Below are 27,127 nucleotides of genomic sequence, written 5' to 3'. Positions count from 1 at the left end.
ATACTGACTAATACTGTGAACCACAATGTGATACTGACTAATACTGTGAACCACAATGTGATACTGACTAATACTGTGAACCACAATGTGATACTGACTAATACTGTGAACCACAATGTGATACTGACTAATACTGTGAACCACAATGTGATACTGACTAATACTGTGAACCACAATATGATACTGACTAATACTGTGAACCACAATGTGATACTGACTAATACCGTGAACCACAATGTGATACTGACTAATACTGTGAACCACAATATGATACTGACTAATACTGTGAACCACAATGTGATACTGACTAATACTGTGAACCACAATATGATACTGACTAATACTGTGAACCACAATGTGATACTGACTAATACTGTGAACCACAATGTGATACTGACTAATACTGTGAACCACAATGTGATACTGACTAATACTGTGAACCACAATGTGATACTGACTAATACTGTGAACCACAATGTGATACTGACTAATACTGTGAACCACAATATGATACTGACTAATACTGTGAACCACAATGTGATACTGACTAATACTGTGAACCACAATGTGATACTGACTAATACTGTGAACCACAATGTGATACTGACTAATACTGTGAACCACAATATGATACTGACTAATACTGTGAACCACAATGTGATACTGACTAATACTGTGAACCACAATGTGATACTGACTAATACTGTGAACCACAATGTGATACTGACTAATACTGTGAACCACAATATGATACTGACTAATACTGTGAACCACAATATGATACTGACTAATACTGTGAACCACAATGTGATACTGACTAATACTGTGAACCACAATATGATACTGACTAATGCTGTGAACCACAATGTGATACTGACTAATACTGTGAACCACAATGTGATACTGACTAATACAGTGAACCACAATGTGATACTGACTAATACTGTGAACCACAATATGATACTGACTAATACTGTGAACCACAATGTGATACTGACTAATACTGTGAACCACAATGTGATACTGACTAATACTGTGAACCACAATGTGATACTGACTAATACTGTGAACCACAATGTGATACTGACTAATACTGTGAACCACAATATGATACTGACTAATACTGTGAACCACAATGTGATACTGACTAATACTGTGAACCACAATATGATACTGACTAATACTGTGAACCACAATGTGATACTGACTAATACTGTGAACCACAATGTGATACTGACTAATACTGTGAACCACAATATGATTCTTACTAATACTGTGAACCACAATATGATACTGACTAATACTGTGAACCACAATGTGATACTGACTAATACTGTGAACCACAATGTGATACTGACTAATACTGTGAACCACAATATGATACTGACTAATACTGTGAACCACAATGTGATACTGACTAATACTGTGAACCACAATGTGATACTGACTAATACTGTGAACCACAATGTGATACTGACTAATACTGTGAACCACAATGTGATACTGACTAATACTGTGAACCACAATGTGATACTGACTAATACTGTGAACCACAATGTGATACTGACTAATACTGTGAACCACAATGTGATACTGACTAATACTGTGAACCACAATGTGATACTGACTAATACTGTGAACCACAATGTGATACTGACTAATACTGTGAACGACAATGTGATACTGACTAATACTGTGGCATGGTTAAAGTACACTACCAGTCAAACACAATATGATACTGACTAATACTGTGGCACGGTTAAACTACACTACCAGTCAAACACAATATGATACTGACTAATACTGTGGCACGGTTAAACTACACTACCAGTCAAACACAATATGATACTGACTAATACTGTGGCACGGTTAAACTACACTACCAGTCAAACACAATATGATACTGACTAATACTGTGGCACGGTTAAACTACACTACCAGTCAAACACAATATGATACTGACTAATACTGTGAACCACAATATGATACTGACTAATACTGTGGCATAGTTAAACTACACTACCAGTCAAACACAATATGATACTGACTAATACTGTGGCATGGTTAAAGTACACTACCAGTCAAACACAATATGATACTGACTAATACTGTGGCATGGTTAAAGTACACTACCAGTCAAACACAATATGATACTGACTAATACTGTGAACCACAATGTGATACTGACTAATACTGTGGCATAGTTAAACTACACTACCAGTCAAACACAATATGATACTGACTAATACTGTGGCATGGTTAAAGTACACTACCAGTCAAACACAATATGATACTGACTAATACTGTGGCATGGTTAAAGTACACTACCAGTCAAACACAATATGATACTGACTAATACTGTGGCATGGTTAAAGTACACTACCAGTCAAACACAATATGATACTGACTAATACTGTGAACCACAATATGATACTGACTAATACTGTGGCATGGTTAAAGTACACTACCAGTCAAACACAATATGATACTGACTAATACTGTGAACGACAATATGATACTGACCAATACTGTGAACCACAATGTGATACTGACTAATACTGTGGCATGGTTAAAGTACACTACCAGTCAAACACAATATGATACTGACTAATACTGTGGCATGGTTAAAGTACACTACCAGTCAAACACAATATGATACTGACTAATACTGTGAACCACAATATGATACTGACTAATACTGTGAACCACAATGTGATACTGACTAATACTTTGAACCACAATATGATACTGACTAATACTGTGAACCACAATGTGATACTGACTAATACTGTGAACCACAATGTGATACTGACTAATACTGTGAACCACAATGTGATACTGACTAATACTGTGAACCACAATGTGATACTGACTAATACTGTGAACCACAATATGATACTGACTAATACCGTGAACCACAATGTGATACTGACTAATACTGTGAACCACAATGTGATACTGACTAATACTGTGAACCACAATGTGATACTGACTAATACTGTGAACCACAATGTGATACTGACTAATACTGTGAACCACAATGTGATACTGACTAATACTGTGAACCACAATGTGATACTGACTAATACTGTGAACCACAATGTGATACTGACTAATACTGTGAACCACAATGTGATTCTGACTAATACTGTGAACCACAATATGATACTGACTAATACTGTGAACCACAATGTGATACTGACTAATACTGTGAACCACAATGTGATACTGACTAATACTGTGAACCACAATGTGATACTGACGAATACTGTGAACCACAATGTGATACTGACTAATACTGTGGCATGGTTAAAGTACACTACCAGTCAAACACAATATGATACTGACTAATACTGTGGCATGGTTAAAGTACACTACCAGTCAAACACAATATGATACTGACTAATACTGTGGCATGGTTAAAGTACACTACCAGTCAAACACAATATGATACTGACTAATACTGTGGCATGGTTAAAGTACACTACCAGTCAAACACAATGTGATACTGACTAATACTGTGAACCACAATATGATACTGACTAATACTGTGAACCACAATGTGATACTGACTAATACTGTGGCATGGTTAAAGTACACTACCAGTCAAACACAATATGATACTGACTAATACTGTGGCATGGTTAAAGTACACTACCAGTCAAACACAATATGGCCACACCAACAGCAATAGAAGACACTCACTCCAAAGTCTACCGAGCAGCTAAAACTACTATCACATGTCATGTCACCATGTCACATGTTGTTCAGACACCCAGATGGAGGTGGGTTGTGTAATAGGATAATATTGCATGCAACCACTGTGAACCAAACCCTACTGTTGACAATGTCCCTTTTGGCTGGGTAATGTGAACCAAACCCTACTGTTGACAATGTCCCTTTTGGCTGGGTAATGTGAACCAAACCCTACTGTTGACAATGTCCCTTTTGGCTGGGTAATGTGAACCAAACCCTACTGTTGACAATGTCCCTTTTGGCTGGGTAATGTGAACCAAACCCTACTGTTGACAATGTCCCTTTTGGCTGGGTAATGTGAACCAAACCCTACTGTTGACAATGTCCCTTTTGGCTGGGTAATGTGAACCAAACCCTACTGTTGACAATGTCCCTTTTGGCTGGGTAATGTGAACCAAACCCTACTGTTGACAATGTCCCTTTTGGCTGGGTAATGTGAACCAAACCCTACTGTTGACAATGTCCCTTTTGGCTGGGTAATGTGAACCAAACCCTACTGTTGACAATGTCCCTTTTGGCTGGGTAATGTGAACCAAACCCTACTGTTGACAATGTCCCTTTTGGCTGGGTAATGTGAACCAAACCCTACTGTTGACAATGTCCCTTTTGGCTGGGTAATGTGAACCAAACCCTACTGTTGACAATGTCCCTTTTGGCTGGGTAATGTGAACCAAACCCTACTGTTGACAATGTCCCTTTTGGCTGGGTAATGTGAACCAAACCCTACTGTTGACAATGTCCCTTTTGGCTGGGTAATGTGAACCAAACCCTACTGTTGACAATGTCCCTTTTGGCTGGGTAATGTGAACCAAACCCTACTGTTGACAATGTCCCTTTTGGCTGGGTAATGTGAACCAAACCCTACTGTTGACAATGTCCCTTTTGGCTGGGTAATGTGAACCAAACCCTACTGTTGACAATGTCCCTTTTGGCTGGGTAATGTGAACCAAACCCTACTGTTGACAATGTCCCTTTTGGCTGGGTAATGTGAACCAAACCCTACTGTTGACAATGTCCCTTTTGGCTGGGTAATGTGAACCAAACCCTACTGTTGACAATGTCCCTTTTGGCTGGGTAATGTGAACCAAACCCTACTGTTGACAATGTCCCTTTTGGCTGGGTAATGTGAACCAAACCCTACTGTTGACAATGTCCCTTTTGGCTGGGTAATGTGAACCAAACCCTACTGTTGACAATGTCCCTTTTGGCTGGGTAATGTGAACCAAACCCTACTGTTGACAATGTCCCTTTTGGCTGGGTAATGTGAACCAAACCCTACTGTTGACAATGTCCCTTTTGGCTGGGTAATGTGAACCAAACCCTACTGTTGACAATGTCCCTTTTGGCTGGGTAATGTGAACCAAACCCTACTGTTGACAATGTCCCTTTTGGCTGGGTAATGTGAACCAAACCCTACTGTTGACAATGTCCCTTTTGGCTGGGTAATGTGAACCAAACCCTACTGTTGACAATGTCCCTTTTGGCTGGGTAATGTGAACCAAACCCTACTGTTGACAATGTCCCTTTTGGCTGGGTAATGTGAACCAAACCCTACTGTTGACAATGTCCCTTTTGGCTGGGTAATGTGAACCAAACCCTACTGTTGACAATGTCCCTTTTGGCTGAATAATATATCAAATGGATCAATGAAAATGATAATGTTGAGTTGATCCTCTCCTTAGTTTAAGGGCCTGAAAGTTCATACAAGGAAACAATGATCACGCACACGCACACGCACACACACACACACAGTGTAGTAGTACCTATCAGAATGGATTCCAGTGTACTCCTTACCTGAGTTTCTCTGTTATGACTCTCGGGGTCTCTCTCGAAGCTCTCTGCGTAGATCCGGACTGTGGCCCCGGCCCCTCCCCCACTCCCACTCAGACGGAAGACCAGACGGGACTCATCTGTGAAGACAATCCGCAGACCCTGTATGCAGACAGAACAGAGACAGTGAGACAGGTACACAGACAGACCAGAAACAGTGAGACAGGTACACAGACAGACCAGAGACAGTGAGACAGGTACACAGACAGACCAGAGGCAGTGAGACAGGTATGCAGACAGACCAGAGACAGTGAGACAGGTATGCAGACAGACCAGAGACAGTGAGACAGGTATGCAGACAGACCAGAGACTGTGAGACAGGTACACAGACAGACCAGAGACAGTGAGACAGGTATGCAGACAGACCAAAGACAGTGAGACAGGTATGCAGACAGACCAGAGGCAGTGAGACAGGTATGCAGACAGACCAGAGACAGTGAGACAGGTATGCAGACAGACCAAAGGGTGTGAGAAAAACTGACAATAGGCATTGAGACAGGTATGCAGACAGATCAGAGGCAGTGAGACTGGTATGCAGACAGACCAGAGACAGTGAGACAGGTAGAAAGACAGACCAGAGACAGTGAGACAGGTAGAAAGACAGACCAGAGGCAGTGAGACGGGTAGAAAGACAGACCAGAAGCAGTGAGACAGGTAGAAAGACAGATCAGAGGCAGTGAGACGGGTAGAAAGACAGACCAGAGGCAGTGAGACGGGTAGAAAGATAGACCAGAGGCAGTGAGACAGGTAGAAGACAGACCAGAGACAGTGAGACAGGTAGAAAGACCAGAGACCAGAGGCAGTGAGACGGGTAGAAAGACAGACCAGAGGCAGTGAGACAGGTAGAAAGACAGACCAGAGACAGTGAGACAGGTAGAAAGACAGACCAGAGGCAGTGAGACAGGTAGAAAGACAGACCAGAGGCAGTGAGACAGGTAGAAAGACAGACCAGAGGCAGTGAGACAGGTAGAAAGACAGACCAGAGACAGTGAGACAGGTAGAAAGACAGACCAGAGGCAGTGAGACAGGTAGAAAGACAGACCAGAGGCAGTGAGACAGGTAGAAAGACAGACCAGAGGCAGTGAGACAGGTAGAAAGACAGACCAGAGGCAGTGAGACAGGTAGAAAGACAGACCAGAGGCAGTGAGACAGGTTGAAAGACAGATCAGAGGCAGTGAGACAGGTAGAAAGACAGACCAGAGGCAGTGAGACGGGTAGAAAGACAGACCAGAGGCAGTGAGACAGGTAGAAAGACGGATCAGAGGCAGTGAGACGGGTAGAAAGACAGACCAGAGGCAGTGAGACAGGTAGAAAGACAGACCAGAGGCAGTGAGACAGGTAGAAAGACAGACCAGAGGCAGTGAGACAGGTAGAAAGACAGACCAGAGGCAGTGAGACAGGTAGAAAGACAGACCAGAGGCAGTGAGACGGGTAGAAAGACAGACCAGAGGCAGTGAGACAGGTAGAAAGACAGACCAGAGGCAGTGAGACGGGTAGAAAGACAGACCAGAGGCAGTGAGACAGGTAGAAAGACAGACCAGAGGCAGTGAGACAGGTAGAAAGACAGACCAGAGGCAGTGAGACAGGTAGAAAGACAGACCAGAGGCAGTGAGACAGGTAGAAAGACAGACCAGAGGCAGTGAGACGGGTAGAAAGACAGACCAGAGGCAGTGAGACAGGTAGAAAGACAGACCAGAGGCAGTGAGACGGGTAGAAAGACAGACCAGAGGCAGTGAGACAGGTAGAAAGACAGACCAGAGGCAGTGAGACAGGTAGAAAGACAGACCAGAGGCAGTGAGACAGGTAGAAAGACAGACCAGAGGCAGTGAGACAGGTAGAAAGACAGACCAGAGGCAGTGAGACAGGTAGAAAGACAGACCAGAGGCAGTGAGACAGAGGAGTCAGTGTAGTTAATGCAGTATCAACTGACGTCCCCTAGATGCCACTGTAGTCATATGCATGTGTGTGTGTGTGTGTGCGTGTGTGTGTGTGTGTGTGAGCATTTAATATACAGTACATCCCTGTATGCCTATATGTAGGTGTTTGAGAGAGAGGGGGTCAATGTACAGTAGTATGTGTGTAGTCTTTCTCTGTGGGAACAATTCAGTAGCAGGCTACAGAGGCAACCCTGGCATAGCTCTGTAAAGCCTCTCTCAACTTGTCATCACAGCCAGTCTGTCTGTGTGTGTGTGTGTTTATCTGTGAGCATGTGTCTCTGTTTATTAATGGGACGGCAGGTAGCCTAGTGGTTAAGGATGTTAGGCCAATAACTGAAAGGTCGCTGGTTCAAATCCTTGAGCCAACTAGGTGAAAAATATGTTGATGTGCCCTTGAGCAAGGCACTTAACCCTAATTTATCCTGTAGGTCGTTCTGGATAAGAATGTCTGCTAAATGAATATATGAAGTGTGTATGCATACAACAGACAGTGCATCCCCCTCTCACAGGCAGAGTGGAGCGACAACAGCTGACACAACACTGTGGAATGTCCAGTATTTGTGTCCAGTACACAGAGGAGTAGGTTTACTGGGGAGGGAGAAGCTGTCACACCTTTTGGTGAGTGACTAACTAGCTGTAACCGCTGTGGAGCTGGCCGAGAGGTCTGATCCGGCTACTGTGACAGGCCCGATTGGGAGGGTGACTGACTAAAAACAAACCACACACCATCTCTTATGACATCATGCATCCCAGGTCAAGACACCTGACACCAATGGGATCTACGTGTGAAGTATGAGCTGAAAAGTGTCGACGCCAGGAGATATTCCAGGGTTTGTGGGGAGGTTGGGACAGTGTGACAGAGACCGCTGCCAAGTGAAAAGCCTGTGTGTGTGTGTGTTTACATTTCCCAACAGTAGATGGTGTAACACTCATCATCCTTACTGACGCTGACACAGTCTGACTCATCAGTCTTTACACCAATCACAATAAAGACCCAACCGAGACATTTCTGCCTCCAACAAAGAGATGAAGGTTCTCAGACTAAACCGAGTCTACCAATCACAATAAAGGCCAAGCCAAAACATCCTACATCAGCCACTGTGACATCACTGCTCTATACATCCCTTGTTCCTAAACCTTTTAGCCCTGTGACCCACCTAAATCTTTTAGCCTTGTGACCCACCTAAACCTTTTAGCCCTGTGACCCACCTAAAGCTTTTAGCCCTGTGACCCACCTAAAGCTTTTAGCCCTGTGACCCACCTAAACCTTTTAGCCCTGTGACCCACCTAAAGCTTTTAGCCCTGTGACCCACCTAAACCTTTTAGCCCTGTGACCCACCTAAAGCTTTTAGCCCTGTGACCCACCTAAAGCTTTTAGCCCTGTGACCCACCTAAACCTTTTAGCCCTGTGACCCACCTAAAGCTTTTAGCCCTGTGACCCACCTAAAGCTTTTAGCCCTGTGACCCACCTAAACCTTTTAGCCCTGTGACCCACCTAAAGCTTTTAGCCCTGTGACCCACCTAAACCTTTTAGCCCTGTGACCCACCTAAACCTTTTAGCCCTGTGACCCACCTAAAGCTTTTAGCCCTGTGACCCACCTAAAGCTTTTAGCCCTGTGACCCACCTAAAGCTTTTAGCCCTGTGACCCACCTAAACCTTTTAGCCCTGTGACCCACCTAAAGCTTTTAGCCCTGTGACCCACCTAAAGCTTTTAGCCCTGTGACCCACCTAAACCTTTTAGCCCTGTGACCCACCTAAAGCTTTGGGAGTCTTCTCATGACTCAACATGTCACCAGAACCAATGCCATAGACTCGATTGTGACTAGCAGGTCACCTCTCACCCATCGGGAAACAGTGAAGTAGTCATTCCAGAGATGTGTTTACCGTCAACAGCAGGCCAACTGTTCCTAAGCAACAGGTTGTACATCACACCATTATTACACTACTGTTCGTCTGCCTGTCTGGCTGTCCTGTTTCTGTCTTTTACTAAAGCAAAGAAGGGCTCTGCTGTGTTACCGTCAACAGCAGTGTGTGTGTGTGTGTGTGTGTGTCTGCACACTGGCTGACGAGGAGGGTTAGAGACAGCCATGCCCAAACATGGAACCCCAGCCAGTCTGAACACATGGCTACCTGGGAGGTCTGGAGCAGAGAGGGGTAGGAGGACACAAGTAGAGATGGAAAGAGAGAAGAGGAATATGTGCTGACTTTCAGATGGTATTTAATCCACTAATAAAGTCAACAGTTATATGGACCTCATCATAGACACCCCCCCAATCTTGCCCCCCCCTCTCATCTCCTCCTCTCCCCCTCTCATCTCCTCAACTCCCCCTCTCATCTCCTCCTCTCATCTCCTCCTCTCATCTCCTCCTCTCATCTCCTCCCCTCCCATCTCCTCCTCTCCCCCTCTCATCTCCTCCTCTCCCCCTCTCATCTCCTCCTCTCATCTCCTCCTCTCATCTCCTCCTCTCCCCCTCTCATCTCCTCCTCTCCCCCTCTCATCTCCTCCTCTCCTCCCCTCCCATCTCCTCCTCTCCCCCTCTCCCATCTCCTCCTCTCCCCCTCTCCAATCTCCTCCTCTCCCCCTCTCATCTCCTCCTCTCCCCCTCTCATCTCCTCCTCTCCCCCTCTCATCTCCTCAACTCCCCCTCTCATCTCCTCTCCCCCTCTCGTCTCCTCCTCTCCCCCTCTCATCTCCTCCTCTCCCTCTCATCTCCTCCTCTCCCCCTCTCATCTCCTCTCCTCCTCTCATCTCCTCCCCCTCCCATCTCCTCCTCTCATCTCCTCCTCTCCCCCTCTCATCTCCTCCTCTCCCCCTCTCATCTCCTCCTCCTCTCCCCTTCTCATCTCCTCCTCTCATCTCCTCCTCTCCCCTTCTCATCTCCTCCTCTCCCCCTCTCATCTCCTCCTCTCCCCCTCTCATCTCCTCCTCCTCTCCCCCTCTCATCTCCTCCTCTCCCCCTCTCATCTCCTCCTCTCATCTCCTCCTCTCATCTCCTCCTCTCCCCCTCTCATCTCCTCCTCTCCCCCTCTCATCTCCTCCTCTCCCCCTCTCCCATCTCCTCCTCTCCCCCTCTCCCATCTCCTCCTCTCCCCCTCTTCAATCTCCTCCTCTCCCCCTCTCATCTCCTCCTCCTCTCCCCTTCTCATCTCCTCCTCTCCCCCTCTCATCTCCTCCTCTCATCTCCTCCTTTCCCCCTCTCATCTCCTCCTCCTCCTCCTCTCATCTCCTCCTCTCCTCTAAGAACCATGTTTAAGTTATACAGACCTGGTTGCGGACCACAGTTCCATCCACAGGGTCGATGTACTCAAAGTTATCAGCCCGCTCCACACTGTAGACGTTGGTCCCCACAGCAAACTTCTGGGTAAGAAAGGCCTTGTCTGTGATCACCCCCTCCAAGTCTCTCATCAGGTAGAATGCAGCTCTGGGGTCCACGCCTTCATAGTCAAACCTGGGAACACACACACACAGGTGTGAACACATACACATAAGCATGAATGTGGCATTAAGACACACTCCTAGAAACCACAAGCTTAGAGACAAACACAGTAAGAAGCATCCCCGTCTATTCAAGTCTATTAGATAAGGACATGACATCGTCAATGTGTCTTTCTGTGTTCACTACACATGTATTTCAATCCACTGATTGATTTATTGGTTGAATGATTGATGTATTGGTTGTTTGAGTGATTGATTGATTGATTGTTTGATTGGTTGATTGAGTGCTTGATTGATTTATTGATTGGTTGGTTAAGTGATTGACTTCATTATTGATTGGTTGGTTGAGTGATTGATTGGTTGATTGATTGCATAGCAGAGTGACCTGCAGAAGTAGTTGCGTCCGAGCTTGGCCCAGTGGTCCTTGACGATTTCCTCCACGCCCTGTTTCCTGACAGCCATGATGGACAGCCACACCAGCACCGACCACAGACCATCCTTCTCACGGATGTGGTCTGAACCTTAACAAGAGACACAAGGGGACACAAGTTCGCCCAGGAAACCATACATCTTTATAACCATGTTATAACCTTGTATAAAAACCTTCATAACCCTGTTATAAACATATGGAGCGGAGTGGGATGATGGACTAACATGGGATATTTAGAAAGGGAAGTTATCCTGTAGGATAACAAGATGAGGCTAGGTCTATGTCATAGGCATTTTAACAGGCATTCTGACAGGCATTCTGACAAGAACCCTTCAGTTCAACTCTGAGCCATAGAATTTAACAGCCACTAGTTTTATTTATTTGTCTCTCACACAAACACTGTACGCCTCTCCTGGATGGCTGATGGCTATCCGCAGCTATCCACACCAAGGAAGGGTGTGTTTGATTTTCGTATGTCCACATATGCTGAATGTATGTGCTATATTTGTACATTTGATTCATTTAGCAGACATTCTTATCTAGTGAGTGATAAGCAAGGTATTTGGATAGTAGGGTCAACAATATACTGATAATACCAAACGTTAGGAACACCTTTTTATTGAACTTTTATTTAACCAGGTAGGCTAGTTGAGAACAAGTTCTCATTTACAACTGCGACCTGGCCAAGATAAAGCAAAGCAGCGCGACACAAACAACAACACAGAGTTACACATGGAATAAACAAACACAGTCAATAATACAGTCTAAGTGTACAAATTAGATAGGATAAGGGAGGTAAGACAATAAATAGGCCATAGTGGCGAAATAATTACAATTTAGCAATTAAACACTGGAATGAAGATGAAGATGAATGTGCAAGTAGAGATACTGGGGTGCAAAGGAGCAAAATCAATAAAATAAATAACAGCATGGGGATGAGGTAGTTGGATGGGCTATTTACAGATGGGCTATGTACAGGTGCAGTGATCTGTGAGCTGCTCTGACAGCTGGTGCTTAAAGTTAGTGAAGGAGATATGAGTCTCCAGCTTCAGTGATTCTTCAAATTCGTTCCAGTCAATGGCAGCAGTGAACTGGAAGGAAAGGAGGAATTGGTTTTGGGGGTGACCAGTGAAATATACCTGCTGGAGCGTGTGCTACAGGTGGGTGCTGCTATGGTGACCAATGAGCTGATATAAGGCAGGGCTTAACCTAGAAAAGACTTATAGATGACCTGGAGCCAGTGGGTTTGACAAGGAATATGAAGCGAGGGCCAGCCAACGAGAGCCTACAGGTTGCAGTGGTGGGTATTATATGGGGCTTTGGTGAAAAAACAGATGGCACTGTGATAGACTGCATCCAATTTATTGAGTAGGGTATTGGAGGCTATTTTGTAAATGACATCACCGAAGTCAAGGATCAGTATGATGGTCAGTTTTACGAGGGTATGTTTGGAAGCATGAGTGAAGGATGCTTTGTTGCGAAATAGGACACAGATTCTAGATTTAATGTTGGATTGGAGATGCTTAAGGTGAGTCTGGAAGGAGAGTTTACAGTCTAACCAGACACCTAGGTATTTGTAGTTGTCCACATATTTTAAGTCAGAACCATCCAGAGTAGTGATGCTGGACGGGCGAGCAGGTGTGTGCAGCGATCGATTGAAGAGCATTCATTTAGTTTTACTTGCATTTAAGAGCAGTTGGTGGCCATGGCATTGAAGCTCGTCTGGAGGTTTGTTAACACAGTGTCCAAAGAAGGGCCAGAAGTATACAGAATGGTGTCGTCTGCGTAGAGGTGGATCAGAGAATCACCAGCAGCAAGAGCAACATCATTGATGTATACAGAGAAGAGAGTCGGCCCGAGAATTGAACCATGTGGCACCCCCATAGAGACAAGTTTGGACAACAGGCCCTCCGATTTGACACACTGAACTCTATCAGAGAAGTAGTTGGTGAACCAGGCGAGGCAGTCATTTGAGAAACCAAGGCTGTTGAGTCTGCCGATAAGAATGTGGTGATTGACAGATCGAAAGCCTTGGCCAGGTCGATGAATACAGCTGCACAGTATTGTCTCTTATTGATGGCGGTTATGATATTGTTTAGGACCTTGAGCATGGCTGAGGTGCACCCATGACCCGCTCGGAAACCAGATTGCATAGCAGAGAAGGTACAGAGGGATTCAAATAGTCGGTGATCTATTTGTTAACTTGTCTTTCGAAGACCTTAGAAAAGCAGGGCAGGATGGATATAGGTCTGTAGCAGTTTGGGTCTAGAGTGTCTCCCCCTTTAAAGAGGGGGATGACCGCGGCAGCTTTGCAATCTTTGGGAATCTCAGACAATACGAAAGAGAGGTTGAACAGGCTAGTAATATAGGTTGCAACAATTTTGGCGGAAAATTTTAGAAAGGGAGGGTCCAGGTTGTCTAGCCTGATGTCTGTCTGATTTGTAGGGGTCAAGATTTTGCAGCTCTTTCAGAACATCAGCTATCTGGATTTGGGTGAAGGAGAAACGGGGAGGCTCGGGCAAGTTGCTTGGGGGGGGGGGTACAGGGCTGTTGACCGGGGTAGGGGTAGCCAGGTGGAAAGCATGACCAGCCGTAGAAAAATGCTGATTGAAATTCTCAATTATCATGGATTTATAGGTGGTGACAGTGTTTCCTAGCCTCAGTGCAGTGGGCAGCTGGGAGGAAGTGCTCTTATTCTCCGTGGACTTTACAGTGTCCCAGAACTTTTTGGAGTTCTACTACAGGATGCAAATTTATGTTTGAAAAAGATAGCCTTCGCTTTCCTAACTGCCTGTGTATATTTGTTCCTAACTTCTCTGAAAAGTTACATATCGCGGGGGCTATTCAATGCTAATGCAGTATGCCACAGGATGTTTTTGTGCTGGTCAAGGGCAGTCAAGTCTGGAGTGAATCAAGGGCTATATCTTTTCCTGGTTCGAAATTGTTTGAATGGGGCATGCTTATTTAAGATGGTGAGGGAAGCACTTTTAAAGAATAACCAGGCATCCTCTACTGATGGAATGAGGTCAATATCCTTCCAGGATACCCAGGTCAGGTCATTAGAAACGCCTGCTCGCTGAAGTGTTTTAGGGAGCGTTTGACAGTGATGAGGGGTGGGGTGGCCGCAGACCCATTACAGACGCAGGCAATGAGGTAGTGATCGCTGAGATCCTGGTTGAAGACAGCAGAGGTGTATTTGGAGGGCAGGTTGGTCAAGATGATATCTATGAGGGTGCCCGTGTTTACGGATTTAGGGTTGTACCTGGTAGGTTCATTGATAATTTGTGTGAGATTGAGGGCATCAAGCTTAGATTGTAGGATGGCCGGGGTATTATGCATGTCCCAGTTCAAGGCACCTAACAGCACGAGCTCTGAAGATAGATGGGGGGCAATCAATTCACATATGGTGTCCACGGCACAGCTGGGGGCAGAAGGTGGTCTATAGCAAGTGGCAACGGTGAGAGACTTGTTTCTGGAAAGGTGGATCTTTAAAAGTAGAAGCTCAAATTGTTTAGGCACAGACCTGGATAGTAAGACAGAACTCTGCAGGCTATCTCTGCAGTAGATTGCAACTCCGCCCCCTTTGGCAGTTCTATCTTGTCAGAAAATGTTATAGTTAGGGATGGAGATTTCAGGATTTTGGTGGTCTTCCTACGCCAGGATTCAGACACGGCTAGGGCATCTGGGTTGGCAGAGTGTGCTAAAGCAGTGAATAAAACAAACTTAGGGAGGAGGCTTCTAATGTTAACATGCATGAAACCAAGGCTTTTACAGTTACAGAAGTCAACAAATGAGAGCGCCTGGGGAATGGGGATGGAGCTAGGCACTGCAAGGCCTGGATTAACCTCTACATCACCAGAGGAACAGAGGAGGAGTAGGATAAGGGTATGGCTAAAGGCTATAAGAAATGGTTGTCTAGTACGTTTGGAACAGAGAGTAAAAGGAGCATGTTTCTGGACACGGTAAAGTAGATTCAAGGTATAATGTACAGACAAAGGTATGGTAGGATGTGAATACAGTGGAGGTAAACCTATGCATTGAATGATGATGAGAGAGATATTGTCTCAAGCAATATAATTTAAACCAGGTGAGGTCACCGCATGTGTGGGAGGTGGAAATAAAGGGTTAGGTAAGACGTATTGAGCAGGGCTAGAGGCTCTACTGTGAAATAAGGCAAATATCCCTAACCAAAACAGCAATGAACAAGCCATATTGACATTAGGGAGAGGCATGTGTAGCCGAGTGATCATAGGGGTCCAGTGAGTAGCTAGGCGGGCTGGAGACACGGCATTTCGGACAGGTAGCGGGCCGGGGATAGCAAGCTAGCAGTAGGGCCTTAGAGGGACGTCGTGACGGAATTAGTCTGTTGTTGCCCCCTCGTGCGGTTACGTCGGCAGACCAGTCGTGCTGGATCAGCTGGGCTCCGTGTAGTAAAAGGGTCCAGGCCAATTGGCAAAATAGGTATAGTAGCCAAAAAAATTGGCTGATGGACCTCTTCAGCTAACAGTCTGATACACTCTAGACAGCTAGCAGGCTAGCAGATGGGCATTCAGGGGACGCCGAGATGGAGGAGCCAGATGAAAAAAATCCCTGGGCAGATTACGTCAGTAGTCCAGTCGTGATGGATCGACGGGGCTCCGTATCGGCAGTAAAAGGTGTCCAGGCAAATTGGCAAAGTAGGTATTGTAGCCCAAGGAGTGGCTGATGGACCTCTTCAGCTAGCCGGGAGATGGGCATAGCATTGGCTAGCTCCAGGCCAGTTGGTGATTGCTTTGGGACAGAGATGTTAGCCAGGAGTGGCCACTCGGATAGCAGCTAGCTAGCTGAGATGATCCAGGTTAAAAGGTTCAGAGCTTACGGTAGGAATCCGGAGATATGGAGAAAAATAAGTCTGATATGCCCTGGTTTGAATCGTGCTATGCAGACTGGCAGGAGTTGTCCGGGCTAAGGTTAGCTGATGACCGCTAGCAGTGGCTAGCTGACTACTAGCTAGTAGCTAGTTAGCTGGCTAGCTTCTGTTGGGGGTTCCAGTTCAAAAGTAAAGAAAATAGCAGATCCATACCACATTGGGTGAGGCGGATTGCAGGAGAGTATGTTGAAGCTGAGGTTAAGAAAAATATATAAAAAGATATATACACGGGACACAACAAGGAGAAGACATAGACGTCTGACTGCTACGCCATCTTGAACCTTCTCATATTGGAGTTGCTACCCCCCTTTTGCCCTTAGAACAGCCTCAATTCGTTGCGGCATGGACTCTACAAGGTGTCGAAAGTGTTCCACAGAGATGCTGGCCCATGTTGACTCCAATGGCACCTACTACCATAACCCATTAAAAGGCACTTAAATATTTTGTCTTGCCCATTTACCCTCTGAATGGCACACATACATAATCCATGTCTCAATTGTCTCAAGGCTTAAAGATCCTTCTTTAACCTGTCTCCTCCCCTTCATCTACACTGATTGAAGTGGGTTTAACAAGTGAATTCAATAAGGGATCATAGATTTCACCTGGATTCACCTCGTCAGTCTATGTCATGGAAAGAGCAGGTGTTCCTAATGTTCTGTATACTCAGTGTACACCATCAGCTACAGAGACCACATGCGTCAGGGGAAAGAGGAGTATAACGCAGACAGACTGGTATCTCTCTAAGTGGAGAGATCAGTCTGTTCACACTGCCAATGGTCTCTAACTGAGGTGGACTAGATTTGAATGTGAGTCACAGTGTCAAGTCCACACCTGTTCATTTTAGATGAGAATAAAAGACACACATAAAAAGCTAAGTATATGGAATAAAGAGTCTTAAAGTCTAAATCGTTCCTCACATAGTACCTTTAGATCCGAATCTTTGTCTTATTTATATATACTTTTCTTATGCTCCGTGTTGTATTTCCTGTGTTTATGCTGCATGTTGTATTTCCTGTGTTTATGCTCCATGTTGTATTTCCTGTGTTTATGCTCCATGTTGTAATTCCTGTGTTTATGCTCCATGTTGTATTTCCTGTGTTTATGCTCCATGTTGTATTTCCTGTGTTTATGCTCCATGTTGTATTTCCTGTGTTTATGCTCCATGTTGTATTTCCTGTGTTTATGCTCCATGTTGTATTTCCTGTGCTTATGCTGTCATGGTGTTGCCCTCTTTGAGTACAGCGAGCACCATCCCCCGCTCTCTGCTTCTACAACCAGACTGCTGTGGTCAGAGGTCGTAAATTCCTAAGGAAGACCCTGCCTCATGGACACACAGTTATAGAGAGTAGTTTTCATGGAGACAAATTAAATCCTTCCACCTCACAGAACGTGAGGTACGAACAAATTTCATGTTCCAGAGAAAGTGTAAAAGATCGGTGAAGAATCCAGCTACAAACTGGTGCGTTTGGCACAACTTGGCAAGCTCAAGAGAGACGGTGTGGCCACATTACCATAACGCTGTTTATATAATAGCCTCAGATATGAGGTTTACATCTAATTGTTGTATAAGATGAATGAGTGAGTATGATACTGTTTGAATAATGGTGTAATATGATTGTGGACTGTTTAATGAAGGAAAATACAATTCCCTTTTGATTTGAACTAAATCAGAGGACCGCCCCTGAGCCCAGTTAGGGTCAGACATCCTGAGACAGCCCTCTTCTGCCATTCTGAATAAAACCCCACTTTGAGAAATTATCAGTAGACCATGTTTTTCTCCATTAGGAGGGGGACTAAAGGTTGTAGACCATTGCTGAATCTTTTAACCATACCACGTGGTTAAAACTCTTAGACCACATATGTCAGAGTCAAGGCCCGCGGGCCACATCCGGCCCGCAAGAAGGTTTTTTACGGCCCCTGGGATGATCTTGATTTATTATTAGAACCGGCCCGCAGCAAGCCGGCAGCCCGCAGATCTTTTACACGCACCAATACTACATTTCCCACAATGCAAAGGTGACGCACCGAGCAGTAGGCTGCTTCATTTCAATATTTATTGGCACAGCAGTCGTCAGCATCACAGTAAAATTAACTTTCAGATACCCATCAAAAATGGCAAAACGGAAGGTGGATACTGAGAACCGGGGGTTTCAAACAAGGTGGGAGTCGGAGTATATGTTCACGAAGGTAGCTGGAAAACCTGTGTGTCTTCTGTGTGGAGAAAGTGTGGCGGTACTGAAAGAGTATAATCTGAGACGACATTATGAAACGAAACACGCGGACAAAAACAAGAATATGGACATGGAACAAAGGCTACAAAAGGCAGAGGAATTAAAACGAGGCCTCAAATCTCGACAGGCTCTGTTCAAAAAAGCCAAATCACAAGGCCAGGCTGCTGTCAAGGCCAGTTTTATTTTGGCAGAAGAGATCGCTAAATCAGCCCGGCCATTTACGGAGGGGGATTTCATCAAAAACTGCATGATTAAAGTTTGTGACGAAGTTTGCCCAGAAAAAAGGCAACTCTTTTTAAATGTGAGTCTGAGCAGAAACACCATTGCCGAGAGAGTAGACCAGTTGTCCATCAATCTAAAAGAGCAGCTTGTGAAAAAGGGAAAAGATTTTATTGCATATTCCTTGGCTGTGGATGAGAGCACCGACATTTCTGACATTGCCCAGTTGTCAATTTTCATCCGCGGAGTGGACTCCAACCTAAGCGTGACAGAGGAGTTTTTGGCTTTACGTCCTATGCATGGCACAACTACGGGGCATGATTTGTATGAAGAGGTGTCAAGATGTGTAAATGAGATGGAGCTGCCTTGGGAAAAACTCGTGGGTTTGACAACCGACGGAGCACCTGCGATGTGTGGACACAGGAGCGGACTGGTGGCGAAGATACGGGAAAAGATGCAAGAGGAAAACGCGACAGGTGAGCTGACAGCTTATCATTGTATCATACACCAGGAAGCGTTGTGCGGTAAAGCCTTGAAAATGGAGCATGTAATGAGCATCATCACGCGCACAGTTAACTTTATCAGAGCCAAAGGTTTGAATCACCGCCAGTTCAAGGCATTTCTGACGGAGTTAGAAACGGAGCATGGTGATTTGCCTTATCACACAGAGGTGCGATGGCTAAGCCAGGGAAAGGTGCTTCAAAGATGTTTCGAGCTTCGTGAGGAGATTTGTCTGTTCTTGGACAGCAAAGGGAAAGACACAACACAACTCCGAGACGAAATGTTTCTGTGTGAAATGGCTTTTCTGTGTGACATTACGAGTCATCTGAATGCAATAAACTTGCAGCTGCAGGGTCGGGATCGTGTCATCTCTGATATGTACAGTACAGTGAAGGCATTTAAAACCAAACTGACTCTGTGGGAGACGCAGATGCGGAAAGAAAATTTGAGCCACTTTCCCAGCTGCGAGACCATGAAAGAGAAGCTCTCTACCAGTGCGTTCCCGAGCACACAGTTGGCTGATAAAATAGGTATGCTTGCCGCTGACTTTCGACGCCGATTTGCTGACTTTGAAGCACAAAAAAGCAGGTTGGAACTGCTCGGTAACCCATTTGCTGTTGACGTGGAAAGCTCACCACCAAACCTCCAAATGGAGTTGATTGACCTCCAATGCAATGATGCACTGAGGGCAAAATATGCGGCAGTGGGTGCTGCGGAGTTCGCCCGTTTCCTCCCCGGCACAATGCCCCAGCTGCGCATCCAGGCTGCTCAAACGTTGTCTATGTTTGGCAGCACATACCTGTGTGAACAACTGTTTTCTTTGATGAACCTGAACAAAACATCACACAGAAGTCGACTTACTGCTGAACACCTCCACTCAATTCTGAGGATTTCTTCAGCTCAGAGCCTTACCCCGAACATTGATGAACTTGTGGAAAAGATGGGACACCACCAAGTATCACCCTCAACCTCAAACAAGTGAACATTACTGTGCAATCACATATTTAGAGTTTTTACTCAGTTCAAGTTTAAAAGTTAAAATTTAATATTTGTTTTCACTGCATGTTACTTCTCCTTAAACAAAGTGTTGTTTTTGATTAATAGATTTTTGCACTTTATTTTTTTGTATTTCAATCCAATTATATTTTAAAAATATTTCAGTTGAGTGGATGATAGAAAATTGCTATTATTGTTTTTTCTTTGAAGTAAATTTAGCCCACTTTTGCTAAAATAGAAAATATAGTCTACTGATGGTGCCTTGAATACCGGTTTCTTTCATTTAATGTTCATGTTATGGGGATATTTATATAAAGGAAATTTGTCTTTTGTGTCTGTTGAAAATTAAAGATTACTGACAGAGCCATAAGAAAATATTGCTTTATTTATCTGATCATATTGTAATATATTTGTTAGGTTTTCAGTAGGTTCAATTAGGTTCACTAGACTATATGCGTCATTTAAAATTTTTTCAATGAACATTCGAACAGTCCGGCCCTCGTCTTGTAGCTGATTTTTTTATTTGGCCCTCCGTCCATTTGACTTTGACACCCCTGTCTTAGACTATCGATACCGACAGAATAAGAACAAGTCTTTGATACAAATTACTAGTCTGCAGCTAGGAATTCGGCATCATTGAACGCGAAGAACGACAACCGCCGAAACAACCATTCTAATACGAATGTCACTTTGAACTATCCCCTCTAACCAGACAGAGAGAGAGAGACGGACAATCCTACAAAAGAAATGAACTTTTCAACCAGCGATCAAGACGACACACTGAGCGTAAATATATATATTGATTGAAATTGTTCCCGAATGAGTGAGCGTTCATGTGTAAGGGATTAGCATTTTAATTGTTATAATTAACTCTGTAGTGACTTCTGAGTCGACCCCCATTGCCCATTTGTCTAACAAGCCGCCATGCCGGTTCAGCCCACTAGGGAACATTCTATCGTTTCATGTAACCATATTTACTGTTTGTTTATGCATTTCTGTGAATTACTTAGTTAGTAATAAATAAATGATTTAAGATAATTGATGTATGGATGACTCATAGTGAAGACTGGATTTGTGCAGATAACCAACAATTTACGACGTTTGGAATGAGACTAACGTGAGGTAAAATAAATAAATCATTAATCAGAAGACTATTGATCAGATATGAAAATATCTGAAAGGTTATATTGGGAAATTATAACTTTGTAATCTAAATACTTTCCTTGGTGCCCCTATTTCCTAGTTAATTACAGTTACACGATTAATTACTTTGATCGTGTTATACTAATTACAGAGAATCTTTGATAAAACGATGTCTTCAATTTCATGATAGTAAAGACACGACAATGCTCCATGTTGTATTTCCTGTGTTTATGCTCCGTGTTGTATTTCCTGTGTTTATGCTCCATGTTGTATTTCCTGTGTTTATGCTCCATGTTGTATTTCCTGTGTTTATGCTCCGTGTTGTATTTCCTGTGTTTATGCTCCGTGTTGTATTTCCTGTGTTTATGCTCCATGTTGTATTTCCTGTGTTTATGCTCCATGTTGTATTTCCTGTGTTTATGATCCATGTTGTATTTCCTGTGTTTATGCTCCGTGTTGTATTTCCTGTGTTTATGCTCCGTGTTGTATTTCCTGTGTTTATGCTCCATGTTGTATTTCCTCTGGAAACTAACAGGTGTAGACTTTGTTGTGGTAGAAATCCTTAGTAATTATGTCCCTAGCAGCTGTTGTGAAACTGACTGTTGCCAATTTCTGCTGACTCGCCGCTGCCTCTCTCCACCTCCTCTCTGTCTTTCCGATTCAATTGAAGTTACATTTGTTGTGGACACATGCACACAAACACAAACACGCCCACGCAGGTCTTTACAAGCTGTCGTATAAAACTACCAGATCTCATTTTTTTGTCGTCAGATCAGAACACCAGTCCAGTCTCCATCTGCATCACATCACTCTCTATATCTCCTGACCTGAATATCTTTCAGCTGCAAGCCACCAATGTTATTCTCTGCCAATTTAAAGATAATGACCAATAATAATGTATTGGATTTATTAAGCACTTTAACGAGATCTGAAAGCTCAAATGATGTAATATGTTATATTAATGGAGGTGAGAAAGTGAGTGTCATACTTTACGTAGCAGAATGTACATTATGTAGAAATGATACATCAACCATGGCACTGGGCTCTATGGATTTAAATTACAATGGACAGAAAAAGCGGACTAATGTTCATAACATGACATGAATGAAAGCTCCAGCCAACAGGAAGAGAGAGATAGGATCGAACCCTGAGCTCTGAGTGACGAGCATACTCCTGATTTACTGCTTCGCTCCATTTAGATGTTTGGCCTTAAAGCAGAAACTCACACAGCACTCTGTCCATCTCTTTCTCTTCCCTTTTCTCCCCTGCTCTCATCCTCCTCTTCTGTATTTCACTTAATTACCTCCTGTTCTACTGTCCTCCTGTTTCTGTCTCTCCTTTCCGCTCTCTCTCTTGCTCACTTCAACCTGCTCTATTTCTTTATCCTGTTCCCTCTCACTTCTTTCTTTCTATCTTCATAGTCGCCTTTCCCTTTCTATCTCCATCTCAGATTCCTCACACTCTCTCTCCACTGAAGAGATTGATACAGAGAGAGAGACATAAACAGAGAGAAACAGAGAGAAAGAGAGAGAGAGAGAGAGAGAGAGAGAGAGAGAGAGAGAGAAAGAGAGAAAGAAGGGTAATAAGAGTTAGCTGCAAGGAAAGAGTTTTTCCTGGTGGGCTGAGCAGCAGCAGCAGCTGCCGGCAGAGGCCCGTGGGTTCTGGTGATTCACGGAGCTCCTCTCTCCTTTTATAGCAGAAGAATGGGGATTATTCACACACACAACACACGGCACCTCAAATCTATTAGGCTGGGATGACTCCGACCAGAGGCAGGCCTCTATTTATGGATGTGATGAACTGTATACGGATCAGAGGAGGCTGGTGGGAGGAGCTATACGAGGATGGAACGGTATCAAACACATGAAACATATGAAACCAAATGATTGGCTCCATTCCATGGATTCCATTCCAGCTATTACAATGAGCCCATTCTTCTAGAGCTCATCCCACCAGCCTCCTCTGATATGGCTGTCTAGGATCAGACAGGCTTTTACTGAAAGGTGAGCAAACTCAGCTGCTGACAAGCTGCAGTACGACTCAGGTGAATGTCAAACAGGAGTAGAGAGAAACAGTCAGTAAAACTCACTTGTCCCGAAGCTCTCCTCTCCGCAGAGCGAGCACCTCCCAGAGTCCATCAGGTTCCCAAAGAACCTCCAGCCTGTAGGAGTCTCATACAGCGTCACCTTCAGGGCTTTGGCCACCCTACGCACGCACACACACACACACACGCACACGCACACACACACACACACAGGGAGAGAGCACAGATTAGTTTGTTACATTATGTTACATACATTATTTAACAGACACACAGTGTGTTCAGGGAATCATTTGGATTATACAACACACCTCTGGAGAACATTATCAACACCAGCCTTTCTCCAATGTTTGAGCAGCCCCTTTCTCAAGTTAAGACAGTGAGAGCTCACAAACTACAAACTTACCTTCCAGGCTGCTGGCCTGAAAAAGTAGTCATCTACTCATCCAATATCTTAATAACAAAGCTAGATAACCTTTCAAATAACGTTAGTTTTGAGAATGAGCCATGTACTCTCTCTCTCAGTCACACAGAGAGAGAGAGAGAGGGAGAGAGGGAGAGAGGGAGAGAGAGAGAGAGAGAGAGAGAGAGAGAGAGAGAGAGAGGGAGAGGGAGAGGGAGAGGGAGAGGGAGAGGGAGAGGGAGAGGGAGAGGGAGTTATAGGTAAAGGGCAGATAGACAGGGAGAGAGTTATAGGTAAAGGGCAGATAGACAGGGTGAAAGAGAGGGAGTTAGAGGTAAAGGGAAGATAGACAGGGAGAGAGGGAGAGGTAAGGAGGAAAATAGACAGGGAGAAAAAGAGGGAGAGGTAAAGAGGAAGATAGACAGGGAGAAAGAGCGGGAGAGGTAAAGAGGAAGATAGACAGGGTGAAAGAGAGGGAGAGGTAAGGAGGAAGATAGACAGGGAGAAAGAGAGGGAGAGGTAAAGAGGAAGATAGACAGGGAGAAAGAGAGGGAGAGGTAAGGAAGGAGGAAGATAGACAGGGAGAAAGAGAGGGAGAAATAAGGAAGGAGGAACATAGACAGGGAGAAAGAGAGGGACAGGTAAGGAGGAAGATAGACAGGGAGAAAGAGAGGGAAAGAGTTAGAGGTAAAGGGAAGATAGACAGGGGGAAAGAGAGGGAAAGAGTTAGAGGTAAAGAGGAAGATAGACAGGGAGAAAGAGAGGGAAAGAGTTAGAGGTAAAGGGAAGATAGACAGGGAGAAAGAGAGGGAGAGGTAAGGAATGAGGAAGATAGACAGGGAGAAAGAGGGGGAAAGAGTTAGAGGTAAAGGGGAGATAGACAGGGAGAAAGAGAGGGAAAGAGTTAGAGGTAAAGGGAAGATAGACAGGGAGAAAGAGAGGGAAAGAGTTAGAGGTAAAGGGAAGATAGACAGGGAGAAAGAGAGGGAGAGTACTAACTTGTAGGGTACTAATTTGTAGGGTACTAACTTGTAGGGTACTTCCTCTCTGATAGAGAAGTGAGCTTGCCAAAGTTTTGGTATAAGATGACCCCTCCCTAACGCTTCAAAGCATCTGAAAGGACGACAACCATAATTTCCCCACTTACAATCTGGCATGACTCCAAAAATGAGTCGTTCAATAGAACATGCAACTAACAGAACTATTTTGATGAGAGGGGGTCAGACATTAAGATGTTGTCATAAACCCACAGTAACATACTGCAACTGTGTGTATGTGTGTGTATGTGTGTGTACGTGTGTATGTGTGTGTGTGTGTGTGTGGGAGATTATTACCAAATAAGAGTAAGGCCTTTTTTCCCTCTGAGGGAAGGGCTCTGGAGCAGAAAGCCTGGCATTCCTACAAGAATACGGAAACTCTGAACATTTAACTCACTGTTGACGTTTCAATCACATGTCTGCAGCCAACACAAGCATCCGGCACGGCCCTGGTCAGGCAGAACGTTGCTCCAACGTTAGGGGGATGTTGGGACAGGGTTGTTTATTTTAAAAGGCATCATAACAATACTGAGGAAATGTGGTGCTTTTCTAGGGCTTTAATGCTTGCACCAGCTGTGCCCCGACCAAAACAGCATGAACACCAAGCCCCTTCAGAGCTGTCACACACATACACACACACACGTACACACACGTACACACAGTCACACACACAGGCACACACACACGCACATACCACACACATACCACACACATACACACACATGTTTGTCACCAAGCTTAGGACTCTGGGTCTGAACACCTCCCTCTGCAACTGGATCCTAGACTTCCTTACAGGTCGACCACAGGTGGTGAGGGTGGGCAACATCACCTCCACCACGCTGCTCCTCAACACAGGGGCCCCACAGGGGTGTGTGCTTTGTCCCCTCCTGTTCCCCCACAACCGTGTAGCCACGCATAACTCCAACACCATCATTAAGTTTGCTGACGCCACAACAGTGGTAGGCCTGATCACTGACAACGATGAGACAGCCTACAGAGAGGTCAGAGACCTGGCAGTGTGGTGCCAGGACAACAACCTCTCCAACGTCAGCAAGACCAAGGAGCTGGGGGCACGTGCCATCCACATCGACGGGGGTTGCAGTGGAGCAGGTCAAGAGTTTCAAGTTCCTCAGTGTCCAAATCACTAAATACTTAAAATGGTCCAAACACACAAGCACAGTCGTGAAGAAGGCACAAACACGCCTCTTTCCCCTTAGGAGGTAGAAAAAGTTTGGCATGGGCACTCAAATCCTCAAAATGTTATACAGCTGTACCATTGGGAGCATCTTGTTAAAGACTCCAACCACCCAAGCCATATACTATTCTCTCTGCTTTAGCATGGCAAGCGGTACCAGTGTATCAAGTCTGGAACCAACAGCCTCTTGAACAGCTTACAGCATATCCCCAAGTAATCAGTCTGATAAATAGATAACAAAATAGCTACATGGACTATCTGACTTAACCTTGTATCTTTATTGACCTTTTAGTTGTATTTTTGCACTGTCTCTGTGCACACTCACAGACACTATACACTCACATACCCTACACACTCACAGACACTATACACTCACAGACACTATACACTCACAGACACTATACACTCACATACCCTACACACTCACAGACACTATACACTCACATACCCTACACACTCACAGACACTATACACTCACATACCCTACACACTCACAGACACTATACACTCACATACCCTACACACTCACAGACACTATACACTCACATACCCTACACACTCACAGACACTATACACTCACATACCCTACACACTCACAGACACTATACACTCACAGACACTATACACTCACATACCCTACACACTCACAGACACTATACACTCACATACCCTACACACTACCATACCCTACACACTCACATACACTATACACTCACATACCCTACACACTCACAGACACTATACACTCACATACCCTACACACTCACAGACACTATACACTCACATACCCTACACACTCACAGACACTATACACTCACATACCCTACACACTCACAGACACTATACACTCACAGACACTATACACTCACATACCCTAAACACTCACAGACACTATACACTCACATACCCTACACACTACCATACCCTACACACTCACATACACTATACACTCACATACCCTACACACTACCATACCCTACACACTCACATACACTATACACTCACATACCCTACACACTACCATACCCTACACACTCACATACCCTACACACTCACAGACAC

At 44.6% G+C, this 27,127-nt stretch overlaps 1 protein-coding gene across 2 annotated transcripts in view; it reads right to left on the bottom strand.

Annotated features, from left to right (window-relative positions):
* Positions 1-27,127, bottom strand: part of LOC110536297 (phosphoglucomutase-like protein 5) — a 51,526-nt gene that overhangs the window by 2,186 nt on the left and 22,213 nt on the right. For both annotated transcript variants that reach the window (XM_036936211.2, XM_036936210.2), the window contains exons 7-10: positions 23,479-23,594; positions 11,346-11,481; positions 10,790-10,973; positions 5,551-5,688 (exon numbers count right to left, since the gene is read on the bottom strand). In XM_036936211.2, the coding sequence (XP_036792106.1) occupies positions 5,551-5,688; positions 10,790-10,973; positions 11,346-11,481; positions 23,479-23,594 (574 nt within the window). The remainder of the gene's footprint in view (positions 1-5,550; positions 5,689-10,789; positions 10,974-11,345; positions 11,482-23,478; positions 23,595-27,127) is intronic.

Source organism: Oncorhynchus mykiss, chromosome 11, assembly GCF_057628025.1.
Source record: "Oncorhynchus mykiss isolate SJ-2025 chromosome 11, ASM5762802v1, whole genome shotgun sequence".
NCBI lineage: Eukaryota > Metazoa > Chordata > Actinopteri > Salmoniformes > Salmonidae > Oncorhynchus > Oncorhynchus mykiss.
This window is presented reverse-complemented; position numbering and strand designations above follow the sequence as displayed.